The following is a 13,796-nucleotide window of genomic DNA, read 5'->3' as shown; positions in this document are numbered from 1 at the left end:
AATAAAATATATTATACGATAAATATTTAAGTGAAAATAAAGAACGAACCGGAAACAGAAACGCAATATAATAAAAAAAGAAAAAATATTATAGGCTTTAACGGCAAATACGCAATTTGTTTGTTGTTGTTGATTTCTGTGTGTATTTTTTCCCTTTTTGTTCCTGTTGAATTTTATTACAAGAGAAACAGAAAAGAACGAACAAGCGAACGAACGAATAAACCACACAAATAACGGTGTGAAAGGAAAAAAATATTTCGTTAACGTTTTTTTATTTATTTCAACGTTTTTTAATCTAAACAAAATGACTTCAACTCCACCAAAAATGACTGAAGATTTGCTGGGCGGTAAGTGTTTGATTTTTTTTTTTTCAAATTTATTTGTAAAGAAATAAACAACACAGATTGCCTAAAGCTTGTTTTGCCCATATTTGTGGGGAAACCAAACGTCAGCCATGTTGTTATTTCTGGGCTGTTGTGTTTGTTTTTTGAACTTTTATGGTATTCTTCTTCATCTTTTACATTTACATTGTTTCTTCCACCAGCAAAGCAAAAAAAACATAAACACATACTCCCAGTACACACACACTTAAGTGTGTGTTGTTGGTTTGGCTTTTTTTATTTTTTGTTGATATATTTCTTTTCTGTTTTCATGTTTTTTTCTTCTTCGTCTTTTCATTCTTTGTTTTTGTTTGGCTTTTCTTTGATGTATACAAAATTTTATTGTTGGCATTTTTTTTTTGCCATAACAAGAAAACAAAATTATCATCAAAGTAGGCTTTCGTCGTCGTCTTTGTTTTTGTTCTTCGTTTCTCATTTCACTCTTTAATGGACGACGACAACGACGTCGTTGCCGACCATGAAAGTTAAGCTCTGTATTTGTTGTTTTTATTTCTTTTGTTTTTATCTCTCCTCCCTCCCTCATTTAAATAAGAGCAGGAGTTAGCAAGCTAACCATTGTTATGAATTGCCATTGTTTATGTTTTTTGTTGTTGTTGGGAGATGTGTGTGTGAAAAAAATTGTGTGTTGTGTTGTGGGGGGAGAGAGGGAGAAAGAGAGCTTTTTTTTGAGTTTTTCTAAGGTTTACAGTGGCTCTAATTGAGTTATAGTGAATTAAAATGGCAAAAAAACTTTTTATATGCAATTTTAAAGTCAATTTTTAATTAAATTGAAAAAACACTATATTGAAATTAAAAAAAAAAATAGAAAATGCATTAAAATGTCTAGAAGCTAAAAAATGTAAAATAATAAACAAAAATAAAATTTATGGAAAAAAATATTTAAATAAAAAATATAATAATTCAAAAAAAAAAAAAAATAAATAAAAATAAATAATAATAAAAAAATTAAAAAAATAAATAAATAAAAAAAAAAATTAACAAATATAAAAAAAATTAAAATAAAAGTAATAACTAAAAAAATTCTGAAATTAAAGCTTTTTTTAAAAACCATATTGCAAAAAAATTTCAATAAAATTAAAAAATCCCTTTCTCTATTATTTTTTTCTTAAAAATAGTTGTGTAAATTAATTATTTTAAAAAATTCAAATAATTTTTTTTTTTCAAAAACAAAAAAAAAAAAAAAATAATAGGAAAAAAATTTCAGTCTATTAGCAAAGATATTTTTAAATTCCACACTGTTGCCCTTAAATTCCTCTAAAAAAAGTTCCTTTATTAAGGTCACATATTTATGCATCCGACCAATCAACCAACCATCCATCTGCTACTCTTAACTAGCATTTCAAATTAATTTTCCTTTGCCTTATTTTCCGCAGTTATTCATGATAATTTTCACATAAGTATGCTAACCCACGTTCCACTTAAATAATACGCAGCAACACCTTTTTTTGGTGGAAGGGAACAGAAATGGAGCCATCAACAACAAAAACAACGACAAAAAACAATTTTCTCAAAATCATCCCCCTTTTGAATTGTTTTCGAACGGAAATATAGGGGTTGGTTTTTTATTTGTTTTGGTTTTCACATTTCCGAACGTTGACACTGGTCACGTAGGCGGCATGGCTAGCCAGCCAATAAACTAAATATTTATTACGTACATACTCCCCCCTTTTCTAATATAAATTTTTTTGTGGTTTAAATCGAAATAAAAAAAGAAAAAAAGTAATAATAATAAAAATAACAAAAAAAAAAAAAAATACAAAAAAAAATCAACAAAATTAATACGTGCCACCACAACCACAAACCCCCTCCACCCCCGTCTATTTGCACCAAGCTAAAACATGATTTTATTTGTATGCGGTTTTTGTTGTGGTTTGCTTGAAATTCCAAAATAAAAAACATCTGCTGGCTTTGCCTTTTTGTTTTGCTTTTTCTTATTCTCTAGTCACAAGTTTTATTGTAGGCTATTTTATTTTGTTTTTGTTGTTTATTATTATTTTTCTACGTCTTTGTTGTGCTACAACAAGACATGGCGTTCTAAAAATAGCAACAAGCTTTGTTTATATTTTCCCTTTACTCCCCCTCTCTCTATCCCTCTCTTTACTTCATCGAAAAATGTTTTCGTATTAATTGTAAGGCTTAGTGTGATAGTCACTTGGTTAGTTGGGGAAGTTATATTGCCATTAAGGCCAAAAATGAAAAAAAATGGAAATTTTATTTAACAAAAAAAAAAAGGCCAAAAAATATTTTTGGTCGTTTTTTGTTATTAAATTTCCAATTTTTTAATTTTTCCATCAATTTAACTTGTTGGAATGTAACTGCAATAAAGGCTTTCATTTCATATCATTATCTCTGAGAAATTCTTTTAATCACTAGGAGAGAGGGATACAATTTCTTTTTTCAATTTTTTTCCATAAATTTACCTCGTGGAAATATAACTGCCATAAACGGCTTTCATTAAATATCAATATCTCTGTTAATTTCTCTTATTCACTAGTAGTGACAGAGAGAGAGAGAGAGTGGGGATCTCTTTTGAAAAAGGAAAATATTTTTTCTTTTTTCTCGACAACTTAACTGCATTAATTCCCCCATACATTAGCATACATTTTCCCCTTCTCCCTGTTGTTATTGTAACACGGATAAACGGTTTTTTACTCTATTTCCCTCCCCCTCATCTCCCAGACCGTTAGAAATGCATTTCTTCTTTGATGCCTAACATCATTAATACACGTAATCAAGCATCCATTTCTTTTACTCTCTGTGATTATTTTAAAACCCATTAACAGTTGTTCACTCTCTCTCTCCCTCCCCCCTCATTTTCACCCTTTCTGCCAGACCGTTAGAAATGTGATATTTTGTTTCAATGTCAATGCACCGTATTTTCCAACATACATTTCTCCCACTCTCTTGTCATTATTGTAGGCAACCATTAACGGACACACGCTCTCTCCCTCTCACTATCCCTATTGTCCCCGATACCGTTAGCAAAGCAAGCCGTTTGTTTTCACAATTTGATACCCATTCTGTTTATCAAGAAGAAAACCCTGTTTTTAATTAAAAAAGCAAATCCAGGTGGATGTCAAAATTCAACCCCTCTTTATTTTCCATCACATCTATATTGACGTCACAACAGAGAGCAAAGAAAAACAGCAGCAACAACAACAGTAACAGCAGCAGCAACTGCAACCAAAGAACAAAGAAACACGAACCAACCAACTCCCCAGGTTTGTTCTTTGTTTCAGAGAATCAATTTTTTGCCAACTGTATTTTTTCTTTTTTTCTTGTTGTTGGGTTTATTGTTCTACTCTACTGGTCTCCAGTGTGGCAACCCATTTAACACACAAAGATGTTATGTTTTTTCTTTGTTGTTGTTATTATGTATAGCTTTGCTTAATCATGGCTAAAATATTTCTATAGAATATTGGTCTTGTTTTGTTTTGCTTATTTTTTGGAAGACGCAATTTTTTCTTAGTAGGCCACATTTTTTTCAATAATGGCTAGTGAGCAGTGACCTTTATCAGCATGGCATTCATTATATCTTTATGGCGGAATGGCTGTCAAAAAGAAAACAACAAGGTATTTGGGATTATTGTCATTAACTCCCTGGTGTGTGTGAGGGTGTTTGTGCCCATGGGACAGGTGATGAATAATCTGGAAATTAAATGCAAAACCTTTTAGGGAGGATTATTTTGAAATGCATAGGGGATTTAAAAAACAAAAGAAATTGAATAAGGACGAATATGAGATATCAAGATAAGATAGATAAATTATCTGAAGATTTTTTTTAATGTAGAGATGGAAAAAATGGGTTATTTATTCCAAATAATTTTTTTGTAAAAAATAAATAATTAACTAAATAATTTATATAAATTATCTAAATAAATTAAATAATTTATATAAATTAGGTATTTTATCTAGATAAAATAAATCGATAATTTACTTACATAAATTATCTGGTTAAAATATGTAGATACAATATCTGGATAAATTATCTAGATAAAAATTCAATTTTTTTTTAATTATTGTGTGCAATTAACATAGATAATTTTTGTAAATTACCTATGATGCTTATAGATAATAACCTAAATAATACTAAATTTCGATTCTCCGATAACGTATTTTTGATGTAGATGACCCTTACATACATACATTGCCAACAATTCGTTATTATTGTTAGTCAAAGCCCTCGCTCATTTGTTTTTCCCCCTCCAAGCGATGACGTGTCTCAACAGGAAAACGTGTCAACTGAAATTGACAATTAATTTGTTTGTATTTGCAATACATGGCATTTTGTTGTTATTGTTGTTTTTGTTGTATTTGGCTTTGTCGGCTATCATCTCTTTTTTTAGGCGCAATTCCAGCTTTTCTTCTACGTTGTGTGTTTTTTGTCTACGTGATTTTTCGGTTGCATCTTATGTGTGCCGCGTCATTGTATTAATCTTTGTTGTTGTTATTGTTATTATTATTTTTCCTTTTGATTTATCTTGTTATTGTTTACAATTGTTGTTGTTTTTCCATATTATTTTCTCAAGTGTTAATAAACTTTAATTTTGCCACTCCCCTTCCCCATTACAACGGTGGCTCTCACCTGTACTTCGGGTGTGATGAGAGAGAGAGAGAGAGTGTGTGAATTATTGATACTCTCAGAGACATAGGGTGGGAGTGAGGCCTGTTGATATATCAACAGTATACTTACTACTGTTAGAGACATTGTGTGTGTGACAGAGAGGGAGAATACGAGGGAGGCATGCATTTGTTTGCATTGCATTGCTGGAAATGACGTCTTTTGTTTTCTTGTTTTTGTTGTGCAAAACTAGGCATGAATAAAATAAGATGCTGCTGCGCGCTGCTACTGCTGCTGCATTTTAAATAATTGCTTATTATTGTTTTGCAATTATAAATTGTCATTTAGCAGATATCTAATTACTTTTGATTGAATTATAAAAAAATAACAATAACAAAATCATCAACAACAACAACAGCTACTTTATAAATAGATTATCTTCCAGTTGATTGGTTTTGCTTGTTTATTTCGGTTGAAAGTCATTTTTTGCCTTTTAATCTTTAGAATTGGAATTTAAATGGTTTTTTGACAGTGCGCAAAATGACAATAACAGATGCGACAAAAAGCTCTTTGTGTTTGTTTTTGAGAAAATTGAGAAAAGAATGAGTTCACAACCTCTGAATCAATAATCCATGGATGACACATAATTCGAGGTTGTACTGATGAGAAACTGTTGCTAATGGTTGGAGGAGGTAGTCATCAGGAGGTGGAGGTAGTCATCAGGTGATAAATGCATCTGCTAATTGATACATTTTTTAGCACAATTTATAGGGAAGTAATTAAGGGGACTTTTTAAATGGAATTTGGAATGGAAAATTTCCATGAAAAAAATCATGCGGATAATGTGGACAAAAATGCAGTTATGTAGGGGATTTCTTTTAAATTGGAATTTAGAGCATTTGGAGTAGACGTTTAATATTTTCAAATTTTCGAATAACGTGGATCATTTACTTAGTGGCAGTGTATAACAGTGTATAACACTGGTAATACAATTAAATAATGTATTTAAAGTGTCGGATAACGCGGATAATGCATTTTCAGCTTTCGGATAAAGCAGAAAATATATTTAGAGGTCACGGATAATGCGGATAAATCATATATAGCTCTCGGATAAAACAGATAATGTATTTTAACCCCCCGGATAAGACGGATAATGCGTTTGTAGATCCCGGATAAAGTGGATAATGCATTTATAGGTATCGGATAATGCATTTAAATTACTTAAAGGCCTCGGATAATGCGGATAATGTATTTATAGTTCTGTGATAAGGTGGCTAAATCATTTATAGCCCTCGGATAGCACGGATAATTGATTGGTAGATCCCGGATAAAGCTGATACTGCATGTATAGGGCTCGGATAAGGCGGAAAATTTACTTAAAGCCTCGGATTTACAGTTTTCGGATAATGCGGATTAAGTATTTATAGCTTTCGGATAATCATTTATAGCTCTCGGATAACGCGGATAAGGCGGATAATGCATTAGCAGGTCTGGGATACCATAGAAAATGTATTTACAGCTCTGTGATAAGGCGGATAAATCATTTACAGATCTCCGATAAAGCGGATAAAGTGTTAAATATAACGGTTCCGAACAATTTTCGATATTTTGGGGGTTTCGGAGACACTTTTCAACCGAATTAGCTAAAATTTGTTTTTTTTAGGTTCCCATGGGCTGTCACATCTACCTACCAAAAACGATCAAAATTGGTTAAAATTTCGGTATAGCTATAATATAACGATCCCGACCTATTTTCGGTATTTTGAGGATTTGGCCACAATTTTCCAAACCGGATTTGCTGTAATTTGGTATTTTGGCCTCTTATGGGTTATCACATATCTTTCCATCAAAAATTATCAATATCGATTAACGTTCTGGTGTAGCTCTAATGTCCGAATTTCGTTATTTTGAAGATTTTAGTTGAATTTCCCCCATCGAAGTGGCTTTAATTTGTCATTCCGGAACATTGCAGGTGGTTTTAAATAAAAAATTTGTGGAAATTATTTCAAATTTTGATATAGCCTCCATGAAAAAAGAACCCGCTCAATGGTATTTTTCAAAATTTCATATTTCAAAAAAAAAAAAAAAAAAAAAAAAATCGAAAACAAATATCTATGTGTGGTCGCGTTTCTCTTCCATCACACGAAGATGATGATATTGGTGGTACGTGCTGTGCTGTCATAGCGGGGGACCGGCTGTGTGGCCGACCGGCCGGTCATAAAACATTTGAACTTTGACGCCTGTGTTGTAGTTGACTATTGGTTTGCCGTCAACAACAACAAACATGACACCACCTCACTCACATCAACATCCGGACAAGAGTTAAATGTTCGGACTAAAACAACAACAACAAAAATTATGACATTGTAAATTAACTGTCAAAATAGACAGAAGAACCCAAAAATAACAACCCACGCTAATGTTTATATTATTCGATGACTTCGAGGACAGGAGAATGAGGAGGGGTAAAGTCAAAAAGAAAAAGGTTTACAACTATATACAAGGCGTTATGACTGTCTATGTGTCCGTCCGTCTATTCAAATGTTTATTTAGTCTATGTCTAAGACATGATAATAAAAAAATATCCGCCGAACCGACTGACCAGGCTCAGGACAGGTAGTTGGTTTTTCTATTTTTGTTATAAATAAACAAACAAAAATATTTTCTTGAGAAAAATTTACACTGCAGGGATCCGACGCCGCCACAAACAAACAAGTGTGTGGGTGGATATGTGTGTGTGTCTGTCTCTCAGTACGTGGGTGTATTTATTTTGCGGAAGGATCAGGATTATTGACATTTCTATGACTTTGCTGTGTGACTAACTGTAAATCAAGGTCTTTGGTGTCTATTTGTTTTTGCGGAATTTTCCATTAGTCATAGATACCGTTTTTGGGAAATCAATGTTAGATCAGCGGTGAAGAGAACACACAATGAAACAAGTGTCCTGCAGGTTCAGCAGATAATTAGCTGTCCTGCTATTTCTATACAATCAAAATGGAACTTCACATTTTTTTCTTTTTTTTGAAAATTTCCAAAAAAGCAGCTACGTGTCTTGGTGGACAAGTGTCCTGCAGGTTCTGCAGGTAATTAAATGTCCTGCTATTTCTATGTGATTAAAGCGGAACTGCAAATTGATGTGTGTTTGTGTAATTTTTTTTCGGAAATTTCAAAACAAAAAAGGGACTACGTGTCTTGAAGAACAAGTGTCCTGCTGCAGGTTGGTCAGGTATTAACATGTCCTGCGATTAAAAGCGGAACTGCAAATTGAAATTTGGGCATATTCGGGAGATTAGGTCCTTTGCGATTAAAGCGGAATTGCAAATAGATTTTTTTGGGAATTTTCAAAAACAAGTGCTACGTGTTTCGAAACCATATTCCAGAGATAAGGTCCTCAGGGTAGATATTTCAACATTATATCCCGATTTGTTTTTGTTTTCCTTTTTTAAATTTCCGACCAATTTTATTTGCTTTCTTATCCATTGTCTAGCGGATTTATTTTATATTCAATATTTTTTTCCAATAATTAGTTCCACAGGTTTTTTTGGTGGACACGTGATTGTGTTTTTTTTTCGATTCGATTTTATTTTTTGCTTAGCTAAGTAAAAAAAAAATTCCTCACCCTTGGGGGCGTGAGGAAGAAAAGTAACGACGACGTGACTGCTGTCTGTGCCTCACAGCTAGACAGACAGCCAGCCAGTCAGGCTGGCAGGCAGATAATTGTCAATCTATTAAAAATAAATGGCGCGGCGTGTTGTTCTGTTATCATCGAAGTCGTGGCATGGAAACAGCAGCAACAAAAAAACCGAATGCAATTTTCAAACGGATGGGGAAATTGTAATTGCCTTAAACTTATTACTAAAACACAGTGGACTATCGATAAGGCGAGGGAATCAGTGATAATTATTTGCGGATTATCGAAGTTTTCAATTGCGAATAAGTCGAGCTTTGCTTAAGGGTCCGGAATAATTTTTAAAAATTTTTAGATTTTTTAATTTATGGGTTCACATTACCGAGATTGTATTGTATTCGTAAATACCGATGTCGGTGTATTATATTACCGATCATCGGAAACATGTCGAGGCATGATGAGATTCCATTAATTTTTTAATGAATTTCAAAACAAACTAAAGGGCATATGGATAATAGATTTTTTTAAATGCTCTAGAAAAATGATCTTAAGTATCTGAATTCTGCAGATAAATTATCTACATTATCTAAATGTTTTAGGAAATTTATCTAAGCTATTTACATGATATAGATAAATTACCTAAGGGTAAAATGATCCTTGATTTTTTATCTAAGATTAGAAAAATTATCTAAGTGATATAGATAAATTATCTAAGCTATCTACATGATGTAAATAATTTATCTAAAGATAAAAATATCCTAGATAACTTATCTGTGGTATCTCAATGCTTGAGAAAAATTATCTAAATGATGTAGATAAACCATATAAAGTATGTAAATGATTTAGATAAATTATCTAAAGTATTTAAATGTTGCAAATAAATTATCTAAAGTATCTAAATTATCTAAGCTATCTGCATGATGTAGATAAATTATCTAAAGGTAAAAATATCCTAGATAATTTATCTATGGTATCTAAAGGCTCGAGAAAAATTATCTAAATGATGTAGATAAATCATATAGTGTATGTAAATAATTTAGATAAATTATCTAATATATTTAAATGTTGCAGATAAATTATCTAAAGTATCTAAGCTATCTACATGATATAGATAAATTATCTAAGCTATCAACATGATGTGGATATATTTTGCCGTCAGATAATTTATCTACATCATGTAGATAGCTTAGATACTTTAGATAATTTATCTGCAACATTTAAATATATTAGATAATTTATCTAAATTATTTACATACACTATATGATTTATCTACATCATTTAGATAATTTTTCTCGAGCCTTTAGATACCATAGATAAATTATCTAGGATATTTTTACCTTTAGATAATTTATCTACATCATGCAGATAGCTTAGATAATTTAGATACTTTAGATAATTTATCTGCAACATTTAAATACTTTAGATAATTTATCTAAATCATTTACATACTTTATATGATTTATCTACATCATTTAGATAATTTTTCTCAAGCATTTAGATATGCTTGATAGCTATCTGCATGATGTAGATAAATTATCTAAAGGTAAAAATATCCTAGATAATTTATCTATGGTATCTAAAGGCTCGAGAAAAATTATCTAAATGATGTAGATAAATCATATAGTGTATGTAAATAATTTAGATAAATTATCTAATATATTTAAATGTTGCAGATAAATTATCTAAAGTATCTAAGCTATCTACATGATGTAGATAAATTATCTGACGGCAAAATATATCCTTGATAATTTATCTAAACTATGTAAATTATATCGATAAATGATCTAAATTATCTAAATGATGTAGATAAATTATCTATAGTTTCTAAATGATGTAGATAAATTATCTAAAGTATCTAAATGATGTAGATAAATTATCTAAAGTATCTAAATGATGTAGATAAACTATCTAAGGGATATAAATGCTGAAAAAAATTATCTAGGGTATCTAAAATTTCTAGATAAACTATCTAAGCTACCTATATAATGTAAATAAATTATCTAAAGATAAAAATATCATTGATCATTTATTTAAGGCATCTAAATGCTTTAGAGAAATTATCTAAAGTATCTAAATGTTGCAGATAAGTTATCTATAGTGTCTAAATGATATAGATAAATTATCTAAAGTATGTAAATGCTGTAGGAAAATTGTCTAAAGTATCTAAATGATGTAGATAAATTATCTAGAGTATTTAAATGTTCTAGATAAATTATCTAAGCCATCTACACGATGTAGGTAATTTATATAGACGAAAAAATATCCTTGATAATTTATGTAAGATATCTAAACGGACTAGAAAAATTCTTTAAGTATCTAAATGATGTAGATAAATTATCTAAAGTATTTAAATTATGTAGATTTATTATCTAAGAGTAAAAATACACTTGATAATTTATCTAAAGTATCCAAGGTATGTAGATAAATTATCTTAAGTATCTAATTATTATCTAAGCTATCTACTTGATTTAGATAAATTATATAAAGTGAAAAATATCCTAGATTATTTATCTAAGGTATCCAAATGCTCTTGAAAAATTATCTAATGTATCTAAATGAGCTAGATAAATTATCTAAGGTATCTAAATGAGGCGGATGAATTATCTAAAGTATCTAACTGACGCATATAAATTATCTAAAGTATCTAAATGATGCGGATAAATTATATAAACTATCTAGATGATGTATATAACTTATCCAAAGTATCTAAATGTTGCAGATAAATTATCTAATGGTAAAAATGGCCTTGATAATTTATCTAATATATCTAACTGTGCTAAAAAAATATCTATATTATCTAAATGTTGCAGATAAATTATCTAGAGTATCTTAATGAGGCAAAAAAGTTATGTAAATGTTCCAGATATCTAAAGCATTTAAATTATCTAGATAAATTATCTAATTTTTTAAGTGAGGAAAAAAAATAATTTCAATTAATTTTTTGTAGATTTTCAAAAAAGTATCTTCATTTTGTGAATTATGTTTGAAATTTTTAAAAATAGGCTAGATTATTTATCTAATGGCCCCAGATAAATTATCTAAAGTATGTAGATGACGTAGATAAATTATCTAGAGTGTCTAAATGTTCTAGATAAATTATCTAGAGTATTTAAATGTTCTAGATAAATTATCTAAGGCATTTAAATTATCTAGATAAATTGTCGAAATTTTTTAAATGTAACATTGTAAAAATTTGAATTGTAAAAATTTGAATATCAATGATTTCGGGTAGATTTTCTAACAAAAAATATCTTTTTTTTTCTTTTGTGAAAATATTAAGGCTCCTAATATATGTAAAGAAATAAATTTTCGTAAGCGGGTACGCTCGATAACCCAACAAACATTTACTGATAATAGCGCGTACCGCAGGCTGTGTAATGTATTTATTATCAGCAAACATTTAGCTGTGTGGCTGGATGGTGGGTGCACACCCCCTTTTGGTGTATAAACACAAAAGGAAAGCGGCGGCGGGGTACCCTCTCCCCCTTTTTTTGGGTTCTGAAATTAAATCAAGTCTCTCTTGTGTACCACCATATATATGTAAGGCTGCGCTGATAACATTATCATTGTTGTTGTGATTGCTGTTTGGTTTGGTATTTCAATGACAATTATGGTAGTAGAAGTTGTAAATGGATGTGGTCGGATTTTTTTTTATCAGTTTCACTTGGTTTTCTCTTTAACAAAATACCGCCTCTATCGCTTGATTTTATTGTTGGTTTAGAAGGCCCTGATTATAAATTAATGAGAATTTTTGGAAATTGTTTTGGGGAATACATTGTTTGTATGGGTAAATATTTGAATAGTATTTAAATATTATTTTACCTCTTATGGTGTCGAATTTCCATATTCTGTGTAGATTTGAACCAATTTAAAAAAATATATTTAAATAATCCGAAAATTAAATCATCTATTTTATCTCGTAATTATCTCTTGATTACCGGGGGGGTCCGTTTCAACCTTTCAAAGTCAAATTTATTACCCCCGCCCATCATAATTGACAACGACGAAGATGTCAATTGTAATTCCATTTATTAAGTAGTTAGCCTCCATTGATCCTCCACATATGGACCACCACCTCATACGAGTAAATATCGAGGTTCTGTTTTTTTTTTTCATTTTCTTCCATTCGAAGATGCTTCAGGCTAAATAAAAAAAAAGCCCGAAGGAAAATAAAAATATTGCAGTTTCTTATCATCTTTATTGTTGTTGTCTCAACAACAATGAACTTGATTGCCTTCAATGAATATGAAGAGGCTGTGGAGGCTGACAAGCAGGCAAGCAGGCAAGCAGCCGGAACCCGTCATGCTTGAGGCATTCACGTCTGTCTTCTATAAAGACAAAAGACAACAACAATAATATTTTGTTGTTGTTGTTTTTATTTTTGCATATTGCACTTGCCATCAATGGACAGACTACTATGGGTCTGAAAAAAAAGCAATAGCCGAACCCCAACAGCCAGCCACGTTTCATGGCCATGAATGGCAGGGCAGCATTGACAGCTTCACGTTTCTTGCCTGGAAGGCTTTTGCAGCCCCAGTAATGAATACTCTCTTTCAAGATTCTTTGTTGTTGTTGTTTTTGTCGATGGTGTGTGCTTCGCATTTTATTTGTCCACTTTTGGGCACACAAATGGACAAATATATAATTACAAGACATATGGGTGAGCATTCCCAGCTAACAATTTTTCCCAGGACTTTAAATTCCGATATTTTTTTCTGATTTTGTTTTTGAGAAAATCGAAAAAATTTTCAAACCAATTTTTTCCAGAAAATCTGAATTTTTCTATTGGATTTTTCAAACTTTTTCAAAAAAAAAAAAATCATTTCTTCCGAAATCTGATCGATCTTTTTCAGAATTTCGAAATTTTTTCTTCAAATTCATTCGGAAACACTTTAATATTTCTTCCAGATTTTTTCGCTAAACTTTCTCTATTCGTTGATCAGGTCCATATAAATTTTTGTAGAGAAATCGGCATCGATATTTCAAATTCTTGTGGATTTGAAATATAAATGTTTGCTGGGTTATTTGATCATAATTTACTTGTGTGGGTGGTTATTGCATACATGTCCCTCCCACACACACACACACACTCACAGAGTGGAATTTATAATTTGACCATATTGAGTTCAAAAAACCCACTCTTGAAAAATATAATAGCCACTCAGATAAATTATCTGAGGAAATTGAATTAAGAAAAAAAAAATA

The 13,796-nt window shown here is 30.8% G+C and overlaps 1 protein-coding gene across 1 annotated transcript in view; it reads left to right on the top strand.

Annotated features, from left to right (window-relative positions):
* The first annotated feature begins 272 nt into the window (after positions 1–272).
* The window catches only part of LOC133338570 (BCL2/adenovirus E1B 19 kDa protein-interacting protein 3-like), a 33,590-nt gene continuing 20,066 nt past the window's right edge, over positions 273–13,796 (top strand). Inside the window, exon 1 of the mRNA XM_061546740.1 lies at positions 273–347. Within this exon, the coding sequence (XP_061402724.1) occupies positions 305–347 (43 nt within the window). The 5' untranslated portion in view covers positions 273–304. The remainder of the gene's footprint in view (positions 348–13,796) is intronic.

The sequence above is a fragment of the Musca vetustissima genome, unplaced genomic scaffold (genome assembly GCF_032173495.1).
Source record: "Musca vetustissima isolate MV318-11 ecotype Yass unplaced genomic scaffold, APGP_CSIRO_Mvet_v1 utg42378, whole genome shotgun sequence".
NCBI classification, from domain to species: domain Eukaryota; kingdom Metazoa; phylum Arthropoda; class Insecta; order Diptera; family Muscidae; genus Musca; species Musca vetustissima.
Note: the sequence above shows the minus strand (reverse complement) of the source record. Positions and strands in the feature narration are given on the sequence as shown.